General features: G+C 34.8%; 2 protein-coding genes across 5 annotated transcripts; both read left to right on the top strand.

The window, feature by feature from the left end:
* The first annotated feature begins 618 nt into the window (after positions 1–618).
* On the top strand, positions 619–8,191 carry LOC114385342 (nucleolar complex protein 4 homolog). Of its 2 annotated transcripts, XR_003660858.1 has the most exons (15): positions 619–1,154; positions 1,236–1,309; positions 1,589–1,650; positions 1,793–1,844; positions 2,167–2,267; positions 2,414–2,490; positions 2,711–2,812; positions 5,973–6,031; positions 6,117–6,291; positions 6,584–6,757; positions 6,903–7,059; positions 7,200–7,257; positions 7,386–7,491; positions 7,628–7,857; positions 8,077–8,191. XR_003660858.1 is itself a non-coding variant. In XM_028345379.1 (14 exons), the coding sequence occupies exons 1-14, from the start codon at positions 708–710 to the stop codon at positions 7,781–7,783; spliced, it is 1,800 nt and encodes a 599-aa protein (XP_028201180.1). In that variant the 5' UTR covers positions 620–707; the 3' UTR covers positions 7,784–8,037. The 2 variants fall into 2 exon arrangements, 1 of the variants encoding a protein (XP_028201180.1); XM_028345379.1 differs by lacking the exon at positions 8,077–8,191 and having other exon boundaries at positions 620–1,154; positions 7,628–8,037.
* A 354-nt stretch (positions 8,192–8,545) lies between these two features.
* Positions 8,546–15,698, top strand: LOC114385343 (senescence-associated protein AAF, chlorolplastic-like). Of its 3 annotated transcripts, none has more exons than XM_028345381.1 (13): positions 8,553–8,770; positions 10,033–10,411; positions 10,622–10,720; positions 11,103–11,176; positions 11,627–11,703; positions 11,798–11,869; positions 13,559–13,627; positions 13,847–13,893; positions 13,968–14,097; positions 14,212–14,280; positions 14,370–14,473; positions 14,979–15,054; positions 15,153–15,698. In XM_028345381.1, exons 2-13 carry the CDS (start codon positions 10,095–10,097, stop codon positions 15,321–15,323), a joined length of 1,305 nt encoding a protein of 434 aa, XP_028201182.1. In that variant the 5' UTR covers positions 8,553–8,770; positions 10,033–10,094; the 3' UTR covers positions 15,324–15,698. The 3 variants fall into 3 exon arrangements, with proteins under 3 accessions (XP_028201184.1, XP_028201182.1, XP_028201183.1); XM_028345382.1 differs by having other exon boundaries at positions 8,768–8,879; XM_028345383.1 differs by lacking the exon at positions 10,622–10,720 and having other exon boundaries at positions 8,546–8,770.
* Positions 15,699–17,732: the final 2,034 nt, after the last annotated feature.

Below are 17,732 nucleotides of genomic sequence, written 5' to 3'. Positions count from 1 at the left end.
GTAATAGAAATGAGAATTTCAAAACTATTTTTTTTATTGTTATCAAACACCTATTTGGAAAAGGTATAATATGAAAAAGGTAGTTTGAAATTTTTAAAAATTTGGGAGGTGCAAGATTCAATTTAGGCGGTACATGATTCAAATCCCCAAAACGCAACATTGGGCCTACATAATTTGGGCCTTATTATTTATGTCATATGTTCGCACCTGTGACTATTGCTTCGTATACGTTCCAGTTGCTTCCTGCATTTTTTTAATTAGTTAGAATTTATTAAAAATCATCCATTTTAATAAATTTTATTTCTTATTTAATATAAATTAGGAGAAATAATAATTAAATAATAAACAAAATCTAAAAAGAATATAATTTCTAATAAATTTTAATCAATCATAAAAAAAAATATATTAGAGAAAGTGTCAGATATTTCTTACTTCAGCAATGACCATTTCGGAAGTCAACAGAGAGGTGCAGGAAACAACAGTCTGGGCGGGTTGGTCTTCGATAGATTCAAAAGTCCAGGTCCGAACCCGCCAGAAATAATCCAATTAAATCCGATATTTTAACCCGCTTAAATCACAAATCCGTCCGAAACCACCCAACTCTTCGGGTCCGGGTCCGGGTCGGACTGCGGGTGTTTGCTCCACTCAAGTAACTCTCTCTCCCTCCCTCAAACCTCAAACCCCTGGTGTGCGTATTGTGGCGTAGCATGGATCCTCCAAGGAAGAAGAAAAAAGGACGATACGGCGTCGCAGAGCTGAAAACCCTAGGGAACCAGCTTCTCTCTTCCGCCTCGCACATCAACAATCTGCCTCTTCTCCTCTCCTTCGTTTCCCCTTCTTCCCCTCCTCACCACGTCCTCGAATCCCTCCTCTCGCTCCACTCCTTCTTCCTCCCTCTCCTCCCCAAGCTCCCTTCCTCCTCCTCCGCCGCCGCCGCTCCCTCCTCCGGCGACGACCAATCCGAGTTCATCTACCTCTCCTGGCTCCGTTCCAAGTTCGACGAGTTCCTCAAGTCCCTCCTCGACGTCCTCGCTTCGCCGCAGGGAGATGAGACGCTCAAGGAACTCGTGCTGGACACGCTCATGGAGTTCGTAAAGGTCTCCAATGGCGGCGCCTTCCACTCTTCTCTGTACCACAAGCTTCTTTGTAGTATTGTACGTTATGCCAATTTTGTTGATAATTGTCGTTGTCGTTTTTTCGATTTGATTTGGTTGATTTTGGATTGATGCTATCAGGTTTACTCTACTAGTCCCCCTACTTTTTTGGTGGATTTACTGGCGTCGAAGTATTTCAAGTATATCGATGTCCGGTATGGATATTATGCTTGCTACCTTTGTTTTTCTAATCATCAAGTTTTTAATGTGGCTCTTAAGTTCTTTGGTATTATCACGGTTTATGGCATATACTGTATTGTTTTACTATTAGCCCCTTTTTTGGAAGGCTGAACTTATGCAGTAAGTGTTATGAGGATGAATATGTCAGTCCTTCTTTCACTGACACGATTTTATGTCCATGAGTGTTTAGTGCATAGCTCATGTTGGTTATGGAGTTTAGTTGGTTTACTGAATTATTAAGTTACTTGGTGCAGGTATTTTACGTTTATAAGTCTAAAAAAGCTCGCTAGTACTTTGGAGGGAAAAGATGTCTCAGGTGCGTTTGTAGCCTAGCTTTTGTCTTGGTCTTCCAATTTTTAACGTGCAAAATTGCAAACAGGAGTTTTGTGTGTTGTTTTTTCAATTTCCAACTATTTGAGTATTCTCTGTTGGATAACTCATTTGCTTATCCTTGTCAGATGATAAAATTGCAAATGCTGATGGTTCCAGTGAAAGTCAAATGAGCTCAAAGTTAGTAAGACCTATAGGCATTGCTTTGAAGCTACTTCTCTTGCTTTCTATTTCCTTCCTTTGTCAAGATATGTTTGTAGATCATCGTAGCTGGTTGGCTATCATTAGTGTTAAATGACTATTTTCTTTTATCATAAACAATGCTTACAGCATGCTATAGTTTTGCAGCTCAATTCTGTCTAGTGCAAGTTTAAAGTTGTACTTTTCTGAATGCTTCCAGGGAGACTTAGTCCAAGTTATGAAACTAGGAAATGAACAATTTACTTTAAATAACCATAATGATTTAATTTTGTTGATAACTTGAAAATGTACTCCTTTTCAGTATGGAATGTGTCATCCACAACATGTATTACACTATATCACATGTTCCCCCACATCAAGGCTCGGATAATACATCTGAATTGGAAATGTGGAGCAGCTCAGGTAACTGTTTGCTCATTTGCTTGTTAGGCATTTTGGTTTTTAAAAAACTATTTAACATAATGAAGATCAGAAGATCTTGACTTTGATCCTTTTGAGATCTATACATAGTGTACCTCTATTTGTAATTTGGATTTTTTTGTCCATAGAAAGTGACCATAAGCAGCTTTATGGAGATAAGGGTGCTGATGATAAGCCACAGAAGTTCCAGAAGCCTAACAAAAATGTCAGTTATTATTCCATACTGTTTGATAAGTTAAATGTTACTCCCCATTTTTGTTTTTTCATTATTAAGGAACTCTTGACCTCCAATTCCCTAGTAGTTTTCTTATCTTCATTTTAAAGAATTTATATATTGAAGGGCCTTCTCATTTAAAAACTCTTGTAATTGTTTGTGTAGTTTTTCTTTTTTTACTGTCTACTTAATTTTCATTTTACATGTATAGGTATTGTCAGCAGCCAAAATTGCCAAAAAGATGAAGCTAAAATTTACTAAAGCATGGATTGCGTATCTTAGATTGCCTCTTCCAATTGATGTTTACAAAGAGGTAATCCACAAGTTATGCTTTTGAAATTTGAATATAGCTGAAACATTATAGTCTGAATCATGGTGCGAATGTCATGTAAGATGTCTCAAGGTTGTCTTGAGATCCAATGTAGGAGCCGAAGGGGGGAAGAAACACAAATGGTGGAATTGTAACATGGGTTGTAAGATCCTAGTAGAATAGAAATACAATATATAGCCATCATTGTCTATATGTTCTTCGTTGTTAGGAAATATAATGTGAGTTGAATAATGACAACTGTTAGTTAGTTAGTTGGCCTAGTTAGAAGAGATTGGTTATAAATAGAGGAAATTACATTGAAGGAGGGCATTCTGTGAATTTGATAGTTTGTGTTAGTGAGAAAGAAGATATCCTTTTTGAAGGGGAAATCCTTGGGGGGGAATTCTATCCTCAATTTTCTGTTCTTCAATCTTCAACAATTCAGTTCTATTCTTTCAGTTTTCTCTCTCCAGTTTCCATCTTATTTTTTGTTTTGTTCTTCAATAATATTCTGAAGAAAAGAACAGAGATCTTGGCACCCAAGTTGAACTTGAAATTAGATTGAAATGGGAGAGAATTTTGAAAAGAGGGACAGCTGCATTTGGATGGTGTTTCACATGCAGAGATGAATGATTAAGGTAATTTTTTTTAGAGGAACCATTCTGGGCTGGGTTGTAAAACCCGATCTTTGTGTTGATGGATCTGAAGCGCCAATCCCTTGATTCTGCATGTTTACCTGACAATCTCACAATGATCATACAAATCTCTGATCTTACATGAGCAAGAAATGGTATAAAAATCATAGGTTCCTATGTTCCTAAAAGTAACATTGTGGTTTTAACAATGATCATAATAATTGTAAATATGGTAGTGTGGTAGGTGGTAACCTATATGCCATGCCTTGAGAATAGTGGTTGCCCTTCCCTTTAAATATTGGGTCCTTACTTTACTTGTAAATATATCTGACCATGCATACAGGAGAGCTGATAAAACTTGTTTATATATTAGTCCTGAATTGAGGGCATCCTGCTCAATTTTATTTTTCTTTTTTGTAAAAGAAATTAATATTGATAGGTATGCCAATAAGTTTCTTTAACCAATAGAGGTTGTGGACTCAGAAATCTGGATGTTATTGTTTTTTCTGGAGTTAAGATGGTTTCTATACTTACTGTGTCCTTAATGCACTCCAATTTTACCACCATTATAATCTTGAATCTCTGCTAGCTAGAAGTCTGATAGATACCCATTAGTTAGGTAGTTACAAGTTACAACAGTTAACTAGTTAGGTTATTTGGTCAAAGAAATGAGCCATGTTGACTATAAATAAGAAGAGAGGTTAAGAGAGAGGACCACTTATCATTTGCAAGAGGGAATTATTGCTTTTCTAGTAAAGATACCAAGTTTCAAAGTCCTAGTCATCAGTTCATCTACCTTTTTTTGTTTTCTACGAATGAACAGATTATTTCAGCTTATGGCCTTTTTGTTTTTCATTCAGAACCTTTATTAATCTATGAAGCTTAAATAGTCTTCTGGTAAAAAAATCACTGGTTGCAGTAAGATTCTTAATCAGCTATATATCACAGGTGATATTAAATAAACTGCCTAATTATAAATTATTATCATGCATTGGGCTGATAATAGCTTGTCGTTATTATCTCTATACTCAAAACAGAGGCCTTCAAGTTCAATGAAGTTAACTACTTCAGTACTTCTTCATATATGGGATGGGCATTAGGAGCATATAGAAGGAACAAACTTGATTATAAAAGAATACCATTATTTGGGTGTAATTTTGATTATTTGACTATTTGTCCAAAATTAGCTAGGAATATGGTTAGAATACTTCTTGTTAGACATCCTCCTCCTTTGAGCTAGCTTTTAAGATGGGTCTACTCCTTTCTTATATGGTTATGGTATCACACCCTATCTACTTTTCATATTGGATCTCTTGTAGATGTCCAGTCTTGTAAATTTCATGCTCTAGAAGTCTAGTCTTGGGCATGAAGGGATTGTATTAAGATGTCCCACATCGGCTAAGAATGTGACTAGAATAGTCGATGTAAGACTTGGGTAGTCCTCCTCTTTTGAGCTAGCGTTTGGGAGTTAGGAAGAGTCCATTTCTAATATGGTATTAAGGCTTATCTAGTCATGGTATTGGGTCATCTGCAAATGTCCAATTTTACAAACTTCACACTCTAGGTATTCAGTCTTGGGCATGAGGGGATTGTGTTAATATGTCCCACATTTGTTAGGAATATGGCTAGGATACTCCTCATATGACTTGGGTAATCCACCTCCTTCAAGTTAGGTCCAACCCATTTCTAATAGTCCATAATATTTCAGGACTTTGCATGAACATCTCTGTGTATGTTCATATGTCGCTTGCATGTGTACCTGCTTGCTTATTTGCACATGTGTATTTTTGCTCTTTGTTACTGTTAGGATTAATATGCAATTTGGAAACAGAGATGAAAATGTAATCCAAAGGGAACAATGAAGAAAACCTAACTGCTTATATGGGCAATTGGTCCTTTATACTTAATGTCAGGACTTGGGATGCGTTATGACATAAAAGCTGCTCTATACAAACTTTAGAATGCAACATTGTTTTTTCATATTGATTTTTAGATCTTCACAAAAGAGAGATTGCTGTTGTGAAGGATATTTGGGTCTGCATTTTTCTTGGTGGAAGAAGTGGTGAGATGTACAAATACATTTATTTTTGACCTGAATAGGCTCAGATGTCAGTAGATTATCAGTGCCAACTTTTTTATTCTGATTTAAAACATGAAAATCTTACATTCAGAGAGGATAGTAATCAGATGGCTAAATAAGCAATCTTTGGGTAATATACTTTTTTGTTGAAGATATTTTATTTGTGAATCAGATATCAGATACATTTTAGCCGGGTAATCATATCATGTGATATATTACTTACCCAATCTACTTTACACTTTGTTTGATTTCATTTTAGGTATGTAAATTGTAAAATATGAAGGTGAATGGTAATTATTGTTGTGGTGATTGAATATGTGGCATTCTTTTTTTATGCCTTAATTTTATATGAATGCAAGTATGCAACTGCATTATTATACTTCTTCTTTTCTTCATTAATGTTTTTTCCCCCTTTCGATTTCCTGAGCTGTTATTTTTTTATTACCAGGTTCTTGTTAATCTTCACCAAGCAGTTATTCCTCATCTTTCTAATCCCATCATGTTATGGTAAACATCTATGTTCCATAAAGTTGGCAATTTATTATGATAACTAGATATTGAATCTGATATCATATTACTTTATTTTGTGCAGTGATTTCTTAACAAGATCATATGATGTTGGTGGTGTGGTCAGTGTGATGGCTCTTAGCAGCCTTTTTGTCCTAATGACCCAGTATGGATTGGAATACCCAAATTTCTATGAAAAACTATATGCCCTCTTAGTTCCATCTATCTTCATGGCAAAACATCGAGCAAGGTTTTTCCAGGTGAATCTTTGTTAATTATTTTTGTCACTTATGACAATAAAAATAACAAAAGTGGATTTTTTGAATTAAAAAAGAATGCTTTCTGTTCAGCTGTACGAAGGACATATTAATGATCTATTAAATTGTTTTTTTTTTGTAAATTTTCTATGCTTTCCAATTTAGATAATAATGGAGATTAAGTCATTTGGCCAGCCACATTTGTAGAGATTAAGTGAATGATAAGAATGTTTTTGCTGTATGTAAATCCTATGCATGTGCTGCTTGCTGACAATATGCAATTTTCTAATTGCAGCTTCTTGATTCTTGCCTCAAGTCACCTCTTCTTCCGGCTTACCTGGCTGCTTCCTTTGCGAAGAAATTGAGTAGGTTGTTGCTTTCAGTTCCTCCTTCAGGGGCATTAGTTATTACGGCTCTGATACACAATATTTTGCGTAGACATCCTTCGATCAACTGTTTGGTGCACCGGGTAAATACAGTTTTCTTTCATCTGTTTTTTGTTTTGTCTAGTGCTTAAGCCAACCGTTGGTTTCTTGATTGCATCTTCAGTACTGGAGATGTTATTAAGGATCACATTAAAATATTACATCTTGATTGAACTTGTATATGAGCAGGAAGATGGTGTTGATGAAGGGAAAGGGGATCATAGAACAGATGAAGGAATGGCTACTAACTCGGATAATGCGAAGACTGTTGCCATGCCCAGCCAGAAATCAGGCATTGACCATTTTAACAGTAGTGAAACTGATCCTAAGAAGTCAGGTGCTATGAGTAAGTATCTTCGTTATGTATTGCTGACTTCAGTCTTTAAGGAAATAAAGTCAAGTAGTAAACTCTTTCTTGGTGGTAGAGTTACATTTTTTTCCCTGGTCTTCTATATTTGTTTTGCTGATGATGACCTCTTGGAGCAGGGAGTTCTCTTTGGGAAATTGATACTATTCTTCACCACTACTGTCCTCCTGCCTCACGGCAAGTGTTTTGAACTTGTTCCTTTACTCCTAGTTTTCCTATTCTTCTTTTCCCAATGTAATTTCAAATGTCATATTTGGAATTTGACATACTCCCTTAAATGTTGCGTACTTTGCTTGTGCTTTTAGGTTTGCTTTGTCTCTTGGGAATGATTTGACAGTCAGGGCAAAAACAACTGAAGTTAATGTTGGTGATTTTAGTGCTGGTTCATATGCAACAATCCTTGGAGCAGAGGTGATATAATAATTGCTCTATTTTTCTTCGCTTCTCATGATGTGCTTATGTTGTATAAATTATAAGAGGAAGTAGAGAAAGATGTGCATACTGCTCATTGTCTTGTATCGTCTGGTGACAACTTGCATCATTGCAGATATCACGGAGGGTAAAGCAGGTTCCCCTAGCATTCTTCAAAGCAACTCCTTCCTCTTTATTTTCAGAGACTGATTTTGCTGGTTGGACTTTCAAATGTGAAGAAACCACCAAAATGATCAATGACAACAATGACAGCACTAAGGATTTATCGTAACATGAATGGTGTTCTGTGAAATGACACAACAGAGTGCTCGCCATCTTGGAAATATGTCTGCTTGTTCTTGTTTGATTTGTTTATTTTTACACGAGGAAACAAATCATATAGGAAGAGGGCTTTGGGTTGGGGGGAGCGCCAGGGGACATGCTCGAGATCCCTTGTGGCTCACTATTGGAACATAAGCTTAAATTAAATTGAAGTTTTATATGTAACAGTTAGAAGATAAGTTTTGCCACTTTCTTTTTACTGCAGCAGATTAATATGTTCCCCACTCTAAATGGGAACTAAATATTTGGAATGAAAGTTTTGCCATCCATTATCATTTTATCCAATTTGACTTTGATGTCTCGTGTCAAAGATACATATGGTTCAGACCAAGAAATATAAAAAGACGCTTTATTTTCATGACAAATATCCAACATAAAAAAGTCCTTCATATATGCTGTGAGTATCGGGCTTGCGTGTTTTTTTAAAGGATATGGGCAATATGGGGGAAAAGCAGATTAGATTTACTCTAAGCCTATTGACCAAAAAAAGATAAAATCTTACTCTAGTCTTGGGCATAAAAACAAAAACGCAGGGGTACAAAACGTTTTGCTGCTTTACCTCCATTTCCTTAATTTTCTTTCTTTGGAAATCCAAATTCCAAACACACCACTAGTCCATCCGTTACGGATAGAGTTGTTGTGTCTCTGTCCAAAGAAACAGGGCAATTATGAAGCATGTCTGAACGCGGAATGACGTGGAGCTTCATTTCACATTTTCACTCCTCACGCACAACTTACAACGCACAATACTCCATTCCTTATGGTCTCTATTGCGCCATTCTGATTTTTTGTTTGTTGGCACTCAAAGGGCCACACCCTCATCTTGTGGTTCTCCTTCCTCCACTCCCTTCAGTCTCTATCACTGTGATACATATATGATTCACCTTCACTCACTATAATTCTTCGTTCCTGTTCCCCCTTTGTCTTTCTTCCACAAGTAAGTTACTATCTTCTCACCCACCCACCCACACACACTCTCTCCAGCGTTTCTCTCAATTGGGTATTGTCATTTACTGTGTTTAATTGGGATGTGTTGCTGTTGCACAGTGAGTTCTTTTTCCATGTTTTTGAAGTTTTAACGACATCGTACTATGTTGTTCACGATGCTGTCGGATATTTCCCCTTTTTTGTTGATCTATCTGATTTTTCAATATTGAATGCTGATGTTCCTCTTGCAATGATGGGAATTGTTGGGCATGCCGATATTGGATGAATTTAATTGACAAATCTGGAATTCGTGTTTATGAAAATTGGTAATGTAATCTGCATCTGAAGTTTTGAACTTTAAACTTGAAGTCTCTATAATCCCAGTAGTATCGATGTCGTTCAATTATCAATATTTACTTCCGGATATTGAAGAAGGATGAACACATTTTGATCTGGTTCATGGATTAAGTAATCAATTGACTTCAATTGACCATCAACAGTTTTATATAAATAAATAAATTATGGCACTCACTAACTGTTTAGGACCTTGTATTTCAAACATTTGAGTTATGTTCCTAACTTTAAAACATTTAATTAGCTGAAATCAAAATAATGGAAAATTTGATCAGAACCAAGGTACTGACATCATGTTGCTTTGAAATAAGATGATTGATTTATGGGGAATTGACAGATAATTAAGTTGTGTCTTTTTATTAAAAGATGTTCTTTATGAGAAACGTTTGATTGAGGTTGAGAATAGGGTGCAGAGTGTTGCATAAATGCTGAAATTATCAGATATCTGAAATAATCCATCCCAGAAGTGGATTTGCAGAGATTTTCATAAGGATAACCTAACAAAGCTTTCTTACTCTTGACTACTCTTTTTGGAACTTGAATGTTCAAAGTTCATAGCATTATGATTGCTATAAGTAATCCTCTACAAAATGACATAGACTTCACCAATAATTTGACCTGTCTGACTTACTTTTATTAAAATATGTATTGAGCTGCTTATTCATACCTGTCTTGATTTTCATCAAATAATGGTGATGGTGATGATGGCCTAGTCATTATTAACATTGAAGGACTTCTGCTGCTAATTTTGCCTTTTTTGTCAATCAATCCTCAAATTGTATTTTTCAGAACACAAACCATATCTTGCAATATGCCTGTTGAAGAATGGAAATTGTGGTCAGAAAAGTACCCATTGTAATATCCACTACCTCTATGTAAATTCAATGAATTCATTCTCTCTTTGTTGTTTCGTTACAGAATTGAGATATTGCAAGTGAAATGAAGGCCAGGCATATCTCATTCTTCTCTTGATATTTCTGATGGCACTCGCTGCAAACAAAGTTTCTAGCAGTCCTATTGTGACTAAAAGAACAGCTCTTTGCAGATCACATGAAAAACACTATTTTTCCTCGTCAACAAGGATCAATAGAATACAGTTGTCAAGACATAGACTGGAACATGAACATCTGAACTATAGATGTCTCCACACACAGAGATCAACCTTATTCAATGACTGGTTTTGGTTCTTTAACGGAAAACCTGTTGGTTTGATCTCCAAGAAATCTTCTATCTCATGTAAATCAACAGGAGCAAATAATACTGAAGAGAAAGAAAGTATTACAACTTATGATGATAGGTAAGAGAATTAAATATAGACGACAGTCCATCTGTTACAATTTTTTCTGCTGTTTCCTAATTCTGAACCTGTACCCCTTAATTAATGTCTTTTAGTTGCCAATTTATTGTATGTTAAACTTTCTTATCCTTTTGACAATGACTTATGATTTTGTCACCATAAAATCTGAGGATTCAAACTTACATATTAGAGATTGTATCATATGTACAGGGCACATACCAAAGATGAGAAAAATGATCACACTCTTGTTGTTCATGGCTTGGCTGATGCTTGTAGATTCGTTTGTAATGATGCAAAGTTTCTCTCACGGTACTGCCAGTAACCTGGTTTTGGTCTTATACAAACAATATATTTTTGTTTAAAACATGCTTCCACTACTGTTCTTCAGTCCACTTTTATGAGCTGCGAAGAATCCTTTAGTTGGAGAACTGTTTGATTATCACTATGCATTCAATTACTCAATAAGCCTTGTTTTAAATGGTATTGATATTTTAGTAATCTTGAGTCCTGACATGAGGAATTGTAACATTGAATATTTCTAGCTGACCTAAATATTGATTCTCATGTCATTGTCAGTTCATTTCATGTAATTGTATATTTTACACCATTAAATATCTCTCATTCAAGAAATAACGGTAAAATAAAATCTCATCTTGATGCAAAGAATAACTGTTAAATCTTGTTTCCTCAGTGGCATAATGAGGTTGGATGCTCGTGCACGTCAAGATGTTGCTTTTCTTGGGACTGAATTTCTCAAACTTGATGGTTAGCCCACTTTTCTTTAAATGATGTATTATTGTACTTCAACTTTTTATCTCACTTATTTCATCCAATGAAACAATTGTTTTTGTTAGAAATAATAACTTTCCAAATATCTAGAATACAAGTCATTGCATTTCATATCCTAGGGATATCCTCCCATTACTCCCTGCCCTTCCTCTCTGCCCAACTAAAGAAAGGGAGAGACTAAGAAGTCAAATGATATAGGCAGTGTATCAAACCAGCATCTGTAGTTCAAGAGACTATATAGTTCTGTCATAGTGTATTGGTGATTACTTATTGTAATTATCCTTTCTCTACATATGTATTGAACTTCTCTTCCTATGACTTCCTTTTCCTATTGGGGAAGGTTCAAGAGATGCACCTTTGTAGATGATTTATTCATATGTACCGGTTATAGGGTAAACTTACATTTACTTTTATTTTGCTGCATAGCTCGGGCAAGAGAGGATACTGAGAAAATTGACCGTGATGTCAAGGAAAAAGCTAGCCGACTTAGTCATATTGCTACTGTATGTATCACCTAGATCTTTAAATTTGGTGGTTGAAGATGAAGAGTACACACTGGTGGTAAAATAATTTTTTTTAATAATATATGCTTGGCAGATATTGAAGGATAAAGCTCAGTCCAGATTAAAAAATGCTGCTGATGAGCATTGGAGTGATGGGGCCTTAGAGGTACATCTGTTTATTTAATCGCTTAGTTTTCTCCTACAAGTGCTATTTGTGATTAGTTTGATAAAATCAATATTGAGAAAATTGGCATCATGTTATATTTTTCTTATATATTTTGCTCATATCCCTACCACTATTGATTTTGCTTGTACTAGACAAGATAGGATTAAGAATAAATGCATTAGAGAGAAAGTTAGGATAGCACCTATTGTAGAAAAAAATGGTAGAAGAATGTTTAGAGAAGACCACTAAAAGCACTAATCATAAGAGCAGATTAGATGGAGGGTAGCCCAATTGCTAGAAGTAGAGGGAGATCAACAAAAATTGTTAGTGAAACCATCAAGAAGGATTTGGAGGTCTAGACATGATTTTCAATAGAACATTATGGCATTGTTTGATCTATGTAGTGTAGCCTACTCCACCTAGGCACCTAGTGGGAAAAGACTTGGTCATTGTTGCAAAATATCTTAAAAATAGACATGTGCTTTCTCTTCCATCGAATAATAGTATCTCTATTTAACAAAGAACTAAACTCATTTGTGGGCATAAATGAAAAATGTAAGACATGGTGTTTGGCTATATGATTAGCAAGGATTGGCATGGACACACCTTGGGAGTGGCATGATGATAAGAACCTTAGGAGAACCACACCACAAAAGCTACCCATTTTAGTTGGAGAGCTCAAACCTTATAAACCCCACATTAAAATCTCAAATCCCTTACTTTGCAATTGGATCCTAACACATGATCTCTTAAACATATTTTCTGGGACATCTATTAAATACTCGTGTCACGCATTTAAGAAAATTGACAAGGCAAAACTTGAAGTTCAATCTTCCCAAACAATTATTCATTAAATTAAATTATAAGTTAATAAAATATGTTGATATTTCACGCAATTTGTTGAGAAATAAAATTCATCTAAAGCAATTATAGTAACTCAAGCAACTATAAACCTGTTTCCGTGCTCTCAAATTTCTTATAATTAAAAACATTTTGTACCTCATATAGGCGTAAAAAATTTAACACAATGTACTTTTCAGAAAAGAGGAATAGCAAATCATTTGATCTATAACTTTTTCACATTTTTTGTTTTAACTTATATATGCACCTTCAACACATACTCTTGTTAATGCTTCCCGTATTGACCAAAATATTTTTTGTGAGGAGATTTTTAGGTCAAATTGTGTTAAAATTGGATAGAAATTTTTTATAGGATTAATTTTAAAACATTGATTGTAATTGAGATGTGTGCCCAGATTAATCTCAATCATAGATTTTACATTGGATCCGTGTGCCAATGTGGGAGGAATTCTGGTTTTAAAACAAACAGGCATTTATATGGTGTATGTATCTCAAGTTTTATATCATTGCCTTCTGATCCCAATTCTATGTAAAAGGTATATCATATGGTTCAGTTTAACCCTTCAAACCGTGGACCAAATAAAATAATGCTTTTTTTTCTTTTTTAACTGAACCTAACAAAACTGCTTAGTAAAGATACACAGTTTGGTTTGCTTCTCAATTTAGTTTTAGATTTTTAAAATTGTTTCTGTTCTTATAGATCTTTATATGGATCGCTGGATCCCTTTGCAAGTTTATATCATGAAAACACAAGAGTGTTTGATTTCATAAAATGCATATGAATAGCCAGAAAATACAACTCCTTTTGACATAACTTTGAACTGTCAGGCTGATTTACGTCTTGCTGACTTACGTGCTAAGCAACGTGCGATGGAAGATCCCCTTATGGCCTTGGAGGTGATATTTTAAACTCTGCAAGTGTTTTCTATTGAACTTTTTTAGTGTTTTTATTTTTTCAAATTAACTGTGTGATCAGTGATCCCTACTACCAGGCATTATTCTGCATACACTATAATAATTAATAAATATGCTACACAACTTATTTCAAAATCCCATGCTCATTTTTTTTTAAGTTCCAAAGGAATAAATTTACTTTCTATTATGTAAATTTTGCAGCTTATCAAAAACATCCACAACAGGATGGTGAGCAAGATGTATAACTTGTAAGTGAAGTAACTTCAAATGTCTGCTTATATATAATAAGCTCTAAAGTGTTTCATATGATGTTGGCATGCAGTCCACTTCGCAGAGATAAAGGATCCCTTTCAGAAAATAATGTAAGAGGTCGAATAATGCTTGAAAAGAATGGAAAAACCACAAATTCCTTTCCTGGGGATGTGACCACAGAAAGGATTGCTGCTCTTCAGGTCTTTTTCTTTTCCATTTTGTTCTAGTTGTTTATATATAATCCAGTCCCCCTAAATCAATGGAACTAGGAAACATATCAATCAATCATATTGTAAAGATTTTAAGATGTACAGGAAGCATACTGGAGTATGGCATCAGCACTTTCTGAGGCAGATGGAATCGATTACACTGATCCTGAAGAGGTTTGATTCTTCATTCAGTTTTATTTCTGTCTGAACTCTTATCTCAATCATTATTTAAGTAATTACATACTCTTTTCTGCTGGGGGCAGCTTGAGTTGTTGGTCAGAACTCTTATAGATCTGGATGCAATGGATGGTAAACAAAGTGTTTCTTTGTTGGCAGAGTGTTCTAGTTCCCCTGATGTCAGCACTAGGTAAGCTTCCTGTGATGTTACAATCTTTCAAGGAATTGGTTGCATTCTCTAATGTGCAAAGTTAAAAGTGAAAATCCATGTTTTTCTTTGAATCAAATTCTTTGCTCTTAAAATTTCTGGCAATATATAACTAGTAGGAAGGTTATTTTATGCAATTATGATCTAAGCATGGTTGGCTTCATGATTAACATATTTTGATTGTTGTGTCACAGTTACAAAATTCTCAAATACTGAATTAGAATTTCCCTGGCATTAAGTTATAATTAATGATGTAATGGTTAAAAAAAAGATTAATTAATGATGCAAAGTGTCTCATGAATACTCTTAAAGAAATATATGGTAGTAACATGGAAATAGATCTTTTGCAAAAATAAAACTATCAAATAAAGAACATGCATGAATTCAACCTTAATCGATACCTTATCATGCTTTTCCTCCGTTGTTTGTTTTTGTTTTCTGTGGGCTTTTTTTTAATATGTGCATGTGTGTCATGTGCATTTTCTAGACGGGCTTTAGCGAATGCATTGGCAGCAGCACCATCCATGTGGACTCTTGGAAATGCAGGGATGGGGGCATTACAGGTTGATGATTATAATTTTATGCAAGAAGTGCTATTGACCAGCAATATAGCTTCATTTTATCCCTTTAGCAAAGTTGATTCCTTTGGTTTCTGTTGCAGAGACTGGCAGAAGATAGCAACCCAGCCATTGCTACCGCAGCATCCAAAGCTATTTATGAACTGAAAAAACAATGGGAAATAGAGGAAGGCGATAGCTGGAGGTTCATGATGGATGAAAACACCATGGAAGAAAAAGGAAGCATAGAATCTGATAATGAAGATACCAAATGAGAAATATTTTAAACGTTGCACTGTACAGCATAGTTGCCTCCCAAGTATACTAACTAGTATAGGATTAACCCACGCAATCCCTAGAAAGAAACTACTGCTAGTGTAAGATGCCAATATGCTGTTTATGTGCATCATAAAATGCAGTTCTTTGCTCATATTCATAGATCTTAGATGCACATTTGTGATTATACTCGTTTGTACGAAAGAACTCATATTGCTTCTGCTACAGCACTTTGGGCCGTTTATTGTCCTAATATATATGATGGAGGCACCTAAAATGCTGCATAGTTTGGTTTGTTGGTAGTACTATAGTACCAAGGTTGTTTGAGCATTGCATACGTGCAAGCAATAGAGCAATTTCATCCCTTGATGTTAGATTATTTGAATATTATTAGACAAAAGGATTTCATTGTTGAAATAAACGTCTACTACAAAGAAATGGGATTATTTTTTTTCCTTTTATTATGTGACTGATTTTATTAAGTATTGACTTAGATGTTTTATACCATCTTCGTCATCATAGGGAACCAAAACTAGAAAAGATTGAACCTATTTGCCAAGAAAATTGTTGATCATAAACAACCATTACACTGAGCTGACTGCTAGTGTTGTACTGTTGCTCATAAATCATAACCTACCATTTTGGCTTATAAGGTAACTATGTTATCAGGTTTTGCATTGAAAGTGGTCATATATTCGCCACAAAAAAAAGGCTTAGATAGAATCTCTTGAACAAAAATCTGCAGTCTAAAAAGAATAGCTTCTAAAAAGATTGTGGACAATACCAATAGGTTACTCTTTACTATTGATTGAAAGATCGCATGAACAGTATGACCCAAAAATTACACATTTTCTGATAATTTATCTGATTATAATTTCTTTTTATACTTAAGAGTAACTAAATACATTTCATCTATGAACGAGGTGCTTTGGGTGCATGTGGGGCAGTTATTGTTCGTTTATGTCACGATTTAAACAAAATCCTAATCATGGTTCCCGGGTAGTAAACGTGGCCTAAAGATGTCTTCACCATCCTCTAATTTGATTAAGGTATCAGTTGGTAAGATATGATTTGATTATTTCATTAACAATCTCTTTGCATCTTAAATCCTGGAATGAACTTTTCAAAAGCTAAAGAAAGTCCGGACCTAAAGAGCAAAAGCTGTAGGCCAGACCGTGATCCCACATTACATTATTTCTAATCTTTATTCATACAAAAGACCTTAAATCACTATCACAGCCCCCCCAATTTGATTCAATCTCTTCCCTCCTTTCAACTCACTTTTTCTTTTCAATTTAGCCTTTTCATGATGCCAACCACTGTTGACACCCTTGTTCCATCATTTCTGCCCTTCACTTTAAAATTTTCAATAGAAGAATCCCAAGTCACCCACGATTCCTTATGATATGTTTTCTTTTTCTACATAATAGATGTATATATAAAAACTCTTATTAGAGAGAGTATTATGTATATAATCCTGAAATTGGACGCCTAGATGTATAAATTACAATTTGAATGTTAGGGAACGAGTACTATAACAGGCAATAATAATTCCAATAAAAACTTAAATGAATTTGTAGAGCCTAAACTGAAACCTCATTAAACCAATGAAAGAAATATGAACAGGATGAGGCATTAAAGAGAAAAACAGTGCATATTTTTGTTTAGAAAATTACATTGAATAATGAATGGTAGAAGTTTATGCCGTTGCTAAGAGCGTATGTTATATTAGTACTAATGCAGGTGGGCAAAGTAACACATTGCATATGTGCATGACCTACTATGGATGTTGGTGGGGACCATCTTGCGCGTGGAGGGGCCCAACCCAAGCCAAATTCATGGAATGACAAGGACTGTCTTCCGTTTGTTTAGTATTTTCTCAATTTTCATTTTCAGTTTACATTTCTTTTTAGCTTTTTTCTGTAATTTGGTCGTGTCTTGAAGCAGTGCGTGGACGACCAAAAACATTACATATAGTGACTCTCATCTGTGAAGTGAAAGTTCTCACTGTGTATTTATAAGTTGTTCCACTGTCTTTGTTGGATATTTAAAATGATTTTTCGTTGGTTGATTATCTAAAAATCTTTAAACTGAGAATGACAATGTATGAAATTAAACTCATTGTTAATAAATTTAATTAAAATCTACTGACAATACTAAAGTTTTTAAACTCTCATCTAATCATAATTGTTACACATGACAAGATTGTAGACATTTTGTGAAAAATTACTTTCAAAATCATATTTATGATAGTTTTAATTAATTCTTGTGTTTGCACGAAAATTAAACTCTATTGTTATGCTATTGGTCATGAATGTTATTGATGGTATTTTCTTTATCAAAGTATTTTTTTTAATGATGTATGTTATGTATCCAAATTAAGAGTTTAATGTCTATATTAATAATGT

This window comes from Glycine soja, chromosome 14 (genome assembly GCF_004193775.1).
Source record: "Glycine soja cultivar W05 chromosome 14, ASM419377v2, whole genome shotgun sequence".
Classification (NCBI taxonomy): Eukaryota; Viridiplantae; Streptophyta; class Magnoliopsida; order Fabales; family Fabaceae; genus Glycine; species Glycine soja.
The sequence above is the reverse complement of the archived record's forward strand: the minus strand, read 5'-3'. Positions and strand labels throughout refer to the sequence as shown.